Raw genomic sequence first — 12,116 nt, forward strand, 5'->3', positions numbered from 1 at the left:
TATTATAATTTATGACTGTAAATAAATAATTGTAAGCACGATTGTTTAATCCTATATAATCAATAAAAAATGCTGCTAAATAGACATTTAAAGACAATTAAAGAGGATGGAAATTCCTACAAACCGATAAATAGTTTAATCATTATGAGAAAATGGAAGGTGGAGAACTTCATTATCTTTTTTTAGTTAATTATACGCAATAGGTATAATAATGTATGATAATATCCAGTCATTTCCGATAATGTTGTTCTTAATAAGACAAATGTTCATTAACAAAAACATTATTTTAGTGCTAATCGATATTATTTATTATACATACATTTCCTTTAATTGTCTTCATAAGAAACTCTTGCAAATAAAATCGAAGTCTCCTCTTGCCCGCTTTGTCGAAATATTATTATTTGTACTAATTATGTATATTTATATTAGTAGAACACATCAAAGGTATTCTTTGACAAATAGTTTTAAATAAGAAATTATTTAATTTCGTAATTGGAAAGAAAACGATTCTATCTTATGTGATATTCAAATGAAAACTATTGTATATAAATGTGTTTTTTTACGTATTTGTTTCCAGTTAAATATTTTTTTTATTTTGTTTTAGAAAATCAAATTTAACATTATATTCAAAATAAAATAACTCTTTAAATAATTTTTTAAATTTAATTGTCACTAAATATCAAGAAGATGAAAAAGTGAAATGTAATAAAACAGTATAACATACAGTGCAGCAATTAAAATTAATTTTTGCGTCTTAATTTTTTAAATAAAACATTTATTTATATTATACACTCTACTGGAGAGTAGCCTAATAATTTATAGACTAATTCTTCATAAATTTTTTCTAACTCACTGTGTTTTCGTAAAAGGAGTTTTTTGAGCTTCAAATTCGAAAATCATTATCGTCTCGCTAGTGCATGCAAAACTTCAACTTCAGTTTTCACTGGCGAAAGGAATAGAGAAAGCCGACTTCTTTGACTTCTTGTCGTGCTTGACAAGAGAACACGGTAATTAGATGAACTACAACGGACATCTATTGCAAGCGTTGTTCCATCATCTCGACGAATCGTCAGATTAGCGATAAAAAAAAAAGATTGTCATAAATATTTCTTCATCACTTCGCTATCGATTGCACGGCTACAAAATAGTTTTTATTTCTTGCGCAGATATCTGAAGTGCAAATCCCAACTGCTCAGAAATTTCTGAGAAATGTATTATGGCATGATCTCTTTTTTCGATTTTCTTGGCGACGGAAACTTATTCGTATAAGCATGATATGAATTAATGAAATAGAATGCTTGATGGAGGTCGACCAGTATCTTGCATGTGTTGCCGGTTCCCTTCTACAAGAACAGATCAGCAAGTGCAAATCAATGATCATTCTTTGACATATTCCTCGAGCTGCTAATCCTGTTCTGAAAGAATAAAAATGAACTTCCATCGATATCGAATTCATCAATGATCGCTATTTCTCAAGAATATTTTCTTACTGGGTAATATATGTATAAAACAGAAAAAAATATTTAAGTTTTAAAATATTTTTTAGATGTTATATGCGAGCTTATACATTTAAAAATATATATATTATCTAGAAAAAAATGTATTTTTTAATACATTTTTAATACATTTAAATTACTTATCTAATTAAATTTTTTGTCTAATGTAACATCAGAAAATATTGAAATTATTTAAATAATAATTGAAAGATTTCTTCTCATTTCCAGTTTCTTATTTCAGAGTTAATGCGATTTGGAATTTAGAATTTAGGTCACTCATTTCTTTATTGCGCTTCGATCGACTCCACCATAATAGTTGGTCCAGATGTAACCGTGTTCAGAGATAATTAATGCTGTTTCATATTGAAAGAAGAGATTTGCGAAACGACATCCTCTTCTTCGTTTTTGTGCGTAATGAAGGTATCTTGTAATTCTCTCTCGTTGTTAATCATATTGCATTTTGCATTATAATTTGCGTGCAGAAGAAATGCATCGTGTACTGCGATATAACGCCACACAGTAAGTTGTTACTTGTTTTAATTAAAAGAAAATAATTTGGAACAAAAGAAACTCGGTTCTGTGTGTTCTTATCGCGTGCGTGAATTGACACAATCTTTAGCGATTAAATAGATGACATTTTAAGGTGTAACATTAGCATTTCATATATTCAGAATTCGCGAATACGTCTCTCATTCGACAATTAAATAATTATATTCACATGTCCTTTTATTACATGCAACGAGATATATACAATATTTATTTATACTCATCGCATAGTCATATTATATGCGCGGTATTACACGAATGGATGTATATAACATGCATATCGACTTCTTAAATATCTATATATAATATATGTAAATCCCTTGTAACATATGCAAAGGTTTTTACATAACTTATTTTAATTTATATTTCTACGCTATACAAATTATCGATTGTTAGGAAATTATCTATCAATCTCGCCGAATACGACGTCCAGCGTGCCAATGATGGCGACTATGTCGGCGAGGAAGTGCTTGGGTCCGATGTGCTGTAGACACGCTAAATGAGCGAAGCCTGGCGCTTTGATCTTGCACCGATACGGTTTGCTGCTACCATCACTAACGAGGTAAACGCCGAACTCGCCCTTTGGTGCCTCGATGGCAGTGTACGTCGCTCCCGGTGGCACTTGGAAACCTTGGGTGAACAACTTGAAGTGATGGATAAGTGCCTCCATGCTATTCTTCATCTCCTCCCGCCGCGGTGGCACAATCTTGGCGTCATCACATCGTACTTCTCCTTCTGGCATCTGATTCAAGCACTGGTGAATGATACGCAACGACTGTCGCATCTCCTCGACACGGCATAGATATCTGAAAACAAGAGGTATTGCGAATGTTATAAATAATATTTAAGAATTACATATATTGTATAATGCCATTTTTCATTCATTCAGATTTTTAGAATTTTTTGTGTATTACTGATATAGAATGATACATTAAGTATAACACTATTCATATTCAGTTAGAATATTCAAATTTTTTTCTTTTGATTTCTAATTTTCTTGTTTAAAGATTGTTGTTTTTTTTCTAATTCTTATGAAACTATTCTGTAATTTTTAATGACTGTACGATATTGTTAAATTGTCATTGTTAGTAGATTTTGTATATAATAAAAAAGTTGCGCAACGATAATGTAACGATATCGCTACAGTCATTAAGAGTTATAGAACCTCTTAAAATTAAAAAAAGATAAAAAGTAAATCAAACTGAATTAAAATTAATCTGCATTGATAGAAACAGATATTAGTAATCTTGTTTTTCTATATTTTAATACCTTTTTTTAATTATATAATTCAATTCTCTCGACCTACCTGTCATAGCAATCGCCGTTTGTGCCAATTGGAACGTCGAAATCCACTAAGTGGTAAGCGTCGTAAGGTGCAACTTTCCTCAGATCCCATTTTATTCCAGAGCCTCGTAACATCACACCGCTAAAGCCCCAATTTAGCGCGTCCTCTGCAGTCACAGTACCGATATTGATTGTGCGCTGCCGCCAGATTCTATTGTCTGTCAATAGATCTTCTATCTCATCTAATCGTGCAGAATATTTGGAGGCCCAATCATATATGTCATCCATCAGACCCAATGGTAGATCCAAGGAGACACCACCGGGCCTTATATAAGCTGCATGCATACGGGCGCCACTCACACGCTCATAAAACTCCATCATCTTCTCTCGCTCCTCGAATAGCCAGAAGAAAGGCGTAAGAGCGCCGATATCCAATGCGTGTGTTCCAACACCCATAATGTGGTTCAAAATCCTCGTAATCTCCGCGAAAAGAACTGCAAGCAGAGAATTCTATCAGAGAGCCTTGAATTACAGGTTTGTAAAAATATAAATCAGACTCGGACAATTTTAAATCACAGATTATTAATTATGATGACAATTATATTATCTATCGGCTAAATTTTAAATTGTAAGTTATGTCAATATTGAGAATGTCCTGATTAGAACATTTGAAACGTTTATTAGAATTAGCTTATTTTTGTTTTTAATAGTTCAGCATTAAAGATCTTGCTCGATTCTTAGCCTTACATCTTATTGTTTTAATTTTAAAATTATTTAAGCTATTTTTACTATATATATATTTGAATCTTTTATAAAAGAATATATTTATTCCAACATATTCCATAAATATTTTCTGTAGATAATTAGTTTACACTTCAAAAAAGATTTAAAGTAAAATAGAAATGTGTTTGATACTTTTGATGAAAGCAAGAAATAGTTCTAATAGAAAAATAAAAACAGATTTCATGTTATTCCAACAGAACAAGATTCACGCATTGCTTTTACCTCGAATGTACTTCGCGCGCAGAGGTACGTCTATATTCAGCAGTTTCTCAATCGCCATGGAGAAGCACTGCTCGTTGCACATCATAGAGACATAGTCCAAGCGATCGAAATAAGGTAATGCCTGCATGTAGGTCTTATATTCAATCAATTTCTCTGTGCCGCGATGCAGGAGACCAATATGCGGATCGGCGCTGACCACAATTTCGCCGTCTAACTCCAGGATCAGCCGGAGGACACCGTGAGCAGCTGGATGCTGTGGGCCAAAGTTAATCTTCAAATTTTGTATAGTTTGTTCCGCCAGGGGAGGAGTAGCCAGGACGGACTCATTCTGCGGCGGTGTCCAATCGATCTTCTCCGTGGTGTACAGAACCGGTGTGTTGAACTGCTGGAAGAATTCCCCGTCCGGATTCCATTGATGACCATTACGATGTTGGCTGCGAAACATGTATTGTCAATAGAGTCCATCACGTCGTATGGCGAATAGGTTATATCATTATATAACACACATATGCGATTAATAACAGACTACGTTTAAGCGCAATTAATTTGACTTACACATTAGTGATTGCTGGTGCATTATTCGGCGCCAGCAACCTGCCAGTGCCGAAAAATCCTGCGTTTTTACGCAAGATCGAACCCAACACTCTGGCCGCCATGATGCTCACATTGCTCACATCTCGCATGACATCAATGCGATCAATGCAACAACGGCGGCTCAGTCGGTATAAGGTTTGATTTTGTCAACCACTTTTTATCCTCTTTATGATAAAAAAGAATCCAATTATTTTATTATATAATTTCTCTTAACTACAATTAGTTTCCCCAAGCAAAACAACAGATACAATAATGTCAAGACAAATCGTGATTGATCGAAAGTGACTTTTAATAATCACTTTAAAACTATTTCCACTGTATCATTTTGATGTCATGATGATAATATAGGTCATAATGATATCTATTTTAATTTTTATTATTGAACATGATATATTTCTTTTATTTAAAATGAAATAAATATATGTTTGAAATTTAACGAAAGCGAATAATGCAGCAATATAAAAATAAATATTTTTTAATTCTATTATATACGTATATGATCCACTTAATTGAATGAAATCTTAAGATCAGATTTATAAGACGATTTTAAAATTGAAGTTACAAAGATTCGCCCGTTACCCAAGAAATAAAAATCAACAAAAAATCAATATCAATTAAAACAATTAAATTTTGTAACAATAAGAATCATCTTTTTGACTTTCTCTCGACTTGATGTGTTCCTTGGATAAATCTTTAGCATTTTATCACGTAATAATAATGTGATTCTTTTATCTCGAATATAAAAATAGATTGTAAGGGATTAAATGGGATCTTTTAGGTGTAATCAAATCAATTGTTTTTAAAAGTCAATATTTCGCATCACGATACTATTTTTCAAAAACAACATACAAGATATAAAATTTATATAAACAAATTATAATTAAGACATACAATATTTGTACCCGGTAAAACATTTTTCATGCATGAATATGTATAAATATGTATAAACATACATAAACACGCATAAATATTTATAAACATGTATATTTATAAACATGTATAACCAGCAAACGAGAATGAAGTAAAATGGATTGAAATTTTTTTCTATCCGAATGCGTATTTTAAATAGCGAATACTTTTTTTTTAATTCAATTGGATTCAATTGGATGCAATTGGATTGAAAAACTGCATTTCCTATTCAAAATTTTAAATTGAACAGTATTCACAATTATATGTTTTTGCACAGAAAAAACTAATATTATTTTTAGACTGAAAGGCATAGAAATATAGTATGCTCCATGCAATTCCTATAAATGAATAAAAATGTATTCAGGATTGAAAAGCATTCATTTTAACATTCGAGAATCAATATTTCTGAAAATCTGAATCTATTTCAATTCATTTCAACCTATTCTCGTTTTCTATAAATTATATATGAAATATGTATATTTCTTCAAACTTGATTTTTTTTCTAAAATAAATAGTGCGAAAATTATTTTTTTAATTATTTTTAATGTTTTCATATTATTATTATTTCTATTACACTAAAAAATAATTTTACAAAAGAAAAAAAGATGTATGAACATATTTCATACACGTATGGACATATTTCATATATAATTATACATGTTTAGAAATATTTATACGTGTTTATGTATGTTTATACATATTTATACATATTTATACATATTTATACATATTTATACATGCATGAAAAATTTTTTACCGGGTATAATTATATAAATTTATGCATTTGTATTTTTTCGTATATCCATATATTGATAATTTATATATTTTATTTGCTATAAATAGAAGACCGATGATCTTTCTCTCTATTCACATATCTCGTTTTAAGCATTCACTTTCCCGAATTTGAATCATTTAAGTTTCGAGCGCGTGGATCTTGACCTTTTACTGCTGATTCTATTTCCGCCTAAACTTGAAATTCCGCTTCGCTCATTCGCAAAACGAGAAATCATGGTGACTATTGTCCCGTCGTTTCTCGTAGATATTTCAAACCAAGCTTGGAGGAGCGCCATGGAATTTCCGTACTTTCCGAGGATTCAGTGGCATACAGTATGTCAGTTAACGCATTACTTTAGAATTACTAGGGTACAATTTTAAGCATTATATGCCTATATTCTCTTACTCGTCGTAAAGACGAATAAATAACGCCCGTTTCTACTAATGTAGATTATATATAAATTTAAAAAGTGAAATTGAGTTCAATATCAATACTAATATAATGTTTTGTTCGCAAATTAGTATGCTGATTGTTTCAAAGAAGATCAGGGCAATTTTTATAATTGCTTACTGTCTTTTATATTTTTGCCTGTTTGGCGATTGCTAAAAGACACAAAGACATTTCGTCTCAATTGATCGCAATATTTCGACATTATTTATGCAAATTTCTTTTTTGATTAGAAATTACTGTGATAAAGTTAAGAGAGATTTATTTATAACGATAGTGATAGCCATATAATAAAAAGTTTTGATAATTAGTTATAAATTAATCTCTTTTAACATATCATAGTAATTACTAATCAGGAAATTTGCATGAATAATGTCGAGGTATTGCGATCAATTGAAACGAAATATACTTGTCTTTCATGAATTGCCAAACAGGCAGAAACACAAAAAAAAACAGTAAGCAATTGAATATGAACATTGCCTCGGCCTTTTTCGAAACGATCAACATATTAATTTGCAAACAAAGCATTATATTATTGAGTATTGATGTTGAGCTCAATTTTACTTTTTTAGTTTAACGTTTTTTTTCGATTCGTCTTATTCTTTTATTAAATAATTTTTATTTTTGACTTTCACAAGCTTTATTTAACGTAATGATTTTTATTTTTATTTGATTTTACTATTTGTTAAATTAATTTTATCACACAAATGTATCTTAAATATCTATTTATATATTAACATTATTATTATTTTAAAAGTTGAGGAAGTGTTTTGAGAGACTTTCATTCACACTTATGCGAATCATCCGTACTCATTAAACTCATACTTGCGTAGATGTACAGGAACCTCGAATTTCCTCGGGCAAAGCGATTGCAAAAGTTTGACGCAAGTCACGGTATTGAGGCTGCTATTTCGAGGATAGCGATGGTGTATGGATCATTGTTGCACCAACATTCTGCACATCGCGGGATCATCGCACAATTCTTGCAAGCATGCAGCTGCTCTCATCAAGCATAGATGAATTAGCGTTCCAATTTGATTTCTCTTTATTTCTCTTTATTGTACACTGAACGTATATATCATCGTATATGTAAAGATACAAAAAAATCAATCATTTCGCGATCATTGAAAGAAATCCTCTTCAGCTATGCGGGGCGACGAGTATAACTTCGCTGTATATAACTTTGAGAGATAACGTAATATTTCCAGATTGACGATGCGAGAATGTTCGAGAATGTTAGCGAAAAGCGCACACTGAAAAAAAAGTCTGGTAATAGCTACCAAATATATTTTGTTTAGCAATACTAGTGCAATATTTAAAAAATATTGCTAAACATAATAATAGTAATCAATCGTTCGGAAATAATTAAAAAAGTAAAATAAACGTTTAGATATTTGGTTTTGATTATATTAATTGAACACATTTGATTGAAATTATTTCACTAAAGCTTTAGTAAACTATTATCTAAGACCGATTATTACTAGACTTTTTTCAGTGCAGAATCTCGGCCATTCACGCGTTTGAGCAACGGAAATAACGCGTTTTGCATTACTTCTATCTAATGGTCTTCCCAACATAGAAAGTAGAGAGAAAGACATACATACAAAACGTACATTTGGTGACTAGAATCATAACGAGTACAGGCAAAATATATATGTATTACTGTCTAAGCTTATATCACTTTTTATGCATCGTACAAAAGAAGAATACTAATTGCAAGTAGAAACAAGAGGTCATTGCTTTGACAACATCGTTATTATACTCGTTGAATTGATGTAAACTCACAATATCTACTTTGTGCAAATATTTTATCTTCCATGTCTCCAACAATCTTTAAAAAAATTGACTTCAACTTCGATACTATCGATTCCGATGTAGTTTCTAGCGAGATAATACTCATCTTTTTTATCTCAAATCTATAATTTTGATGAGATTGAAGCTCTGAAAAACAAAACAACACTGGTCAATATTAAATTAAAATTTTATAATACCTTCTTCATGTAGCTTTAAATAATAAAAAAAATTTTTATTTATTAAGACTAAAATTTTTTTATATAATATTGATTGTATAAAGGCTGCTTAAAATTATTTTCGAGCATAAAGCTCGGGAATATAAGAATCTCGCAATTACCGAAAATCCAAGGAAGTACTCCGACATATAATATCATCTCTCCTGTCAAACTTTAACTCTCGGCTAGTAGTAGTCATAGAGGAGGTAACGATGCAATGACTGCGGTAGCTGCAGTTTCCTGACAATTTTTGGTAGCTTGGTACCGCAGAGTTTGCGGACTATTAATCTCGCTTGATGGGTCAACGGCAGCGGAGTTTTAGCTGCCTCCATCACCAAAGCCTTCTGTGCGTCCGTCAAACTGCTGGACCGTCGTATCATACAGGGATCAAAGCTCTCCGCCGCTTCCAATAATGCGCGTAGCAATCGCGGCTTATCGGCCGTATTCTGCAAAGAATTGAGGATACCGTGTGGATCACGAAATTGTGTCTTGATCACTACTCGGGCACCGTATTTCAGCAGCAACGCCACTATCTCCACCGATGGGTTCTCGTTAGAAGCGACGTATTCGGCGAGCACCGGCCTTAACGCCGGTCCATCGTCGCTGCGTATCACTAGATTGGGATCGGCGCCACGTTCCAGCAACATACACAGGATCTCTAGCCGGTTCGGGATATTATCCGCGCATGCCACGTGTAATGGGGAACCAATGATCGGCGAAGTGGCGTTCACATCCGCGCCTGGAAAATCGCAAACGAAAAACTGCATTCTTTTTTCTTTATATGAGACTTTATTTGATTAACAATATTAATTCAATGAAACAATATTGAATAAAGAATTTCTTAAGATCGTAAATATGAATACGCAACATATAGAGAATAAAAGCTGGATTAAATTATTATCACTACTCTTACAGAAATTTAATACTTAATCATCAATCCTTTTAGTATACACGATGATTTTTTTTTCATTACACATTTCATATTCCGGATTAATTGTCATCATTTTTATAAGTACACAAAAATTATTAAGTGAATCATACAATACTTTAATTAATATCTTTAAAAAGTGAGATATAGAGTATTGTAAATTGTATATAACTAATTTCTTGATTCTATTAGTATTATATGTATATACCATTTCAAAAAAAACACTTAAGACACGAATGTGATCTAATCGTGTGTATACTTTGAAATACTAATTAAAAATATTGAAACAATTTAACATTAAAAATAAGTAATTAATTACTATCTTTCAGTAAATCTTTTTATTAAATTGATTAATTAACTTAAATTCAGTATTTAGATTTCCGTAAGGACATTGAAATATTTAGATAAAATTTATAGTTATGAATAAATTCAGATATAATTTCCAAGTGCAATGCTAGATCAAACTTATGAAAATAAAAACGATAGTTCATGGACCATCAAATTAATATTATTATTACATTACAATCAAATTAATATTAAATCAACGTTATCAAGAACAATTTTTGGCCAACATGATCGCAAGGTCAATCACAAGGAAAAAAAAGTCTTACGACGTGGATAGATTTAATACCGAACGCGCATGAATTGGCCTTCGGATGCCGCGCAATTTCGGCCGTATGCCAGCGTTATCGGTCCGAGATACCGCGACTCACCCGCTTCGAGCAGCATTTCGACGATCGACGGGTCACCCTTGAGTATGGCCAAATCCAGGGCCGTCGGTTTCTGGTAGTCCGGCCCGAGATCCAACCGGGCGCCTTGCTTAAGCAAGAGATTGATTACCGCCGGATCGCCACCGAGAATCGCGTAATGCAGCACTGTTCGGTAATCGTGCCTGGCGTCCGCCGTCGCGTTCACATCTGCACCGTAACTCAGCAGCAGAAGCACCGAAGAAATGCCCTGCGACATTCACGGTTGAGAAATCAGCTCCCCGTGAGTTTGCGAAAATGCAAACGTAACATGTAATTATAGTTACTGTATGTTGAGCATAGTAATGAATTTTAAGAAATTTGAGTGACGCAATTGTTTCGAAAAGAGAGTAAAGTAATTGTAATCAATATGCCATTAATATGACCTACTTGTTGTTTGTAGGCAATTACATTAAATCATAAATTAAGGAAATAAATCTTCATTGCATTCATTGTAAATATTAAAAATGTGAAGCAGTTCTTCTTAAACAATTACTATAACAATTATAATTCGAAATTGGACCGATGAGAATAAAGTTTAATTAATGATCAAGAGAGAATCTTGTAAGAGAGAATCTCTCTTGAGGGCTGCTTACGATGTTGATCAAAATATCCTTGCCGAACGTTAAATTTAATTTCGAATTTCTACATTACTCGGATGTCGGCGATCTGAAAATCTCTCACGATACAATTGTGTAGCTTTCATGTAATCACGCTCATATTTTTTCAATATCAGAAATATATCGACAGGGTTGGGTAATAGTAACTAGTTAAAACGTCAAGAGTTAAAAAAAAAGTTAAAAATAACTTTTTACGTAATAACTTTTAACTTAGTTAATTTTAAATGTATTAATTTTTAACTTAATTTAGTTACTTTTAAACTTTAATTTATTAACTTTTTTTTAAATTAAAAATTTTTCTATATCTCTTAATGCAAATTTTTTTTTTCTATAAAGTCAAACATTAGAGAATTAATTTAGAAAAAATTCAATGATGTTTTATGATGATGAGAGATCTATAATAAGAGTAACACCATAAGGTAGCCAATTTTTATTATATGATTTGCTAGATTTTATCAATTCTTATATTTAAATCACATTAATTTTAGGTATCATAATTTATTTTAATAAATAATTATATTTTAATAATATAAATATGAAATGAGATTAGATGAAGAATTGTTGTAGAACAGTACTGCACATCTCCTCATTTTCTAAATTTTTATGTATATTTTTTGTAACAAATATCTCGTATAGTCGAAATATAATCGATGTAATCGTAAACATGCATGAGCAGATGTTTCAGAAATTAAAGAAAGATAAAGGTTAAAGAAAGAGAAATAATGCAAATATATCTCTTTCGCAAGCATCCCTTCTC

The 12,116-nt window shown here is 31.6% G+C and overlaps 2 protein-coding genes across 4 annotated transcripts in view; both read right to left on the reverse strand.

The window, feature by feature from the left end:
• Positions 1-2,038: 2,038 nt before the first annotated feature.
• Positions 2,039-5,035, reverse strand: LOC108687988 (NADH-ubiquinone oxidoreductase 49 kDa subunit). Its single transcript, XM_018194037.1, has 4 exons — positions 4,887-5,035; positions 4,332-4,765; positions 3,349-3,820; positions 2,039-2,848 (listed from the first exon to the last, which is right to left on the reverse strand). The coding sequence occupies exons 1-4, from the start codon at positions 5,012-5,014 to the stop codon at positions 2,443-2,445; spliced, it is 1,440 nt and encodes a 479-aa protein (XP_018049526.1). The 5' UTR covers positions 5,015-5,035; the 3' UTR covers positions 2,039-2,442.
• Positions 5,036-8,077: 3,042 nt separating this feature from the next.
• Positions 8,078-12,116, reverse strand: part of LOC108688052 (ankyrin repeat and protein kinase domain-containing protein 1-like) — a 9,533-nt gene continuing 5,494 nt past the window's right edge. For all 3 annotated transcript variants that reach the window (XM_018194136.1, XM_018194137.1, XM_018194134.1), the window contains 3 exons: positions 10,707-10,950; positions 9,188-9,804; positions 8,078-8,997 (listed from right to left, as the gene is read on the reverse strand). In XM_018194136.1, coding sequence (XP_018049625.1) covers positions 9,251-9,804; positions 10,707-10,950 — 798 coding nt within the window. In that variant the 3' untranslated portion in view covers positions 8,078-8,997; positions 9,188-9,250. The remainder of the gene's footprint in view (positions 8,998-9,187; positions 9,805-10,706; positions 10,951-12,116) is intronic.

The sequence above is a fragment of the Atta colombica genome, unplaced genomic scaffold (assembly GCF_001594045.1).
Source record: "Atta colombica isolate Treedump-2 unplaced genomic scaffold, Acol1.0 scaffold224, whole genome shotgun sequence".
Lineage (NCBI taxonomy): Eukaryota > Metazoa > Arthropoda > Insecta > Hymenoptera > Formicidae > Atta > Atta colombica.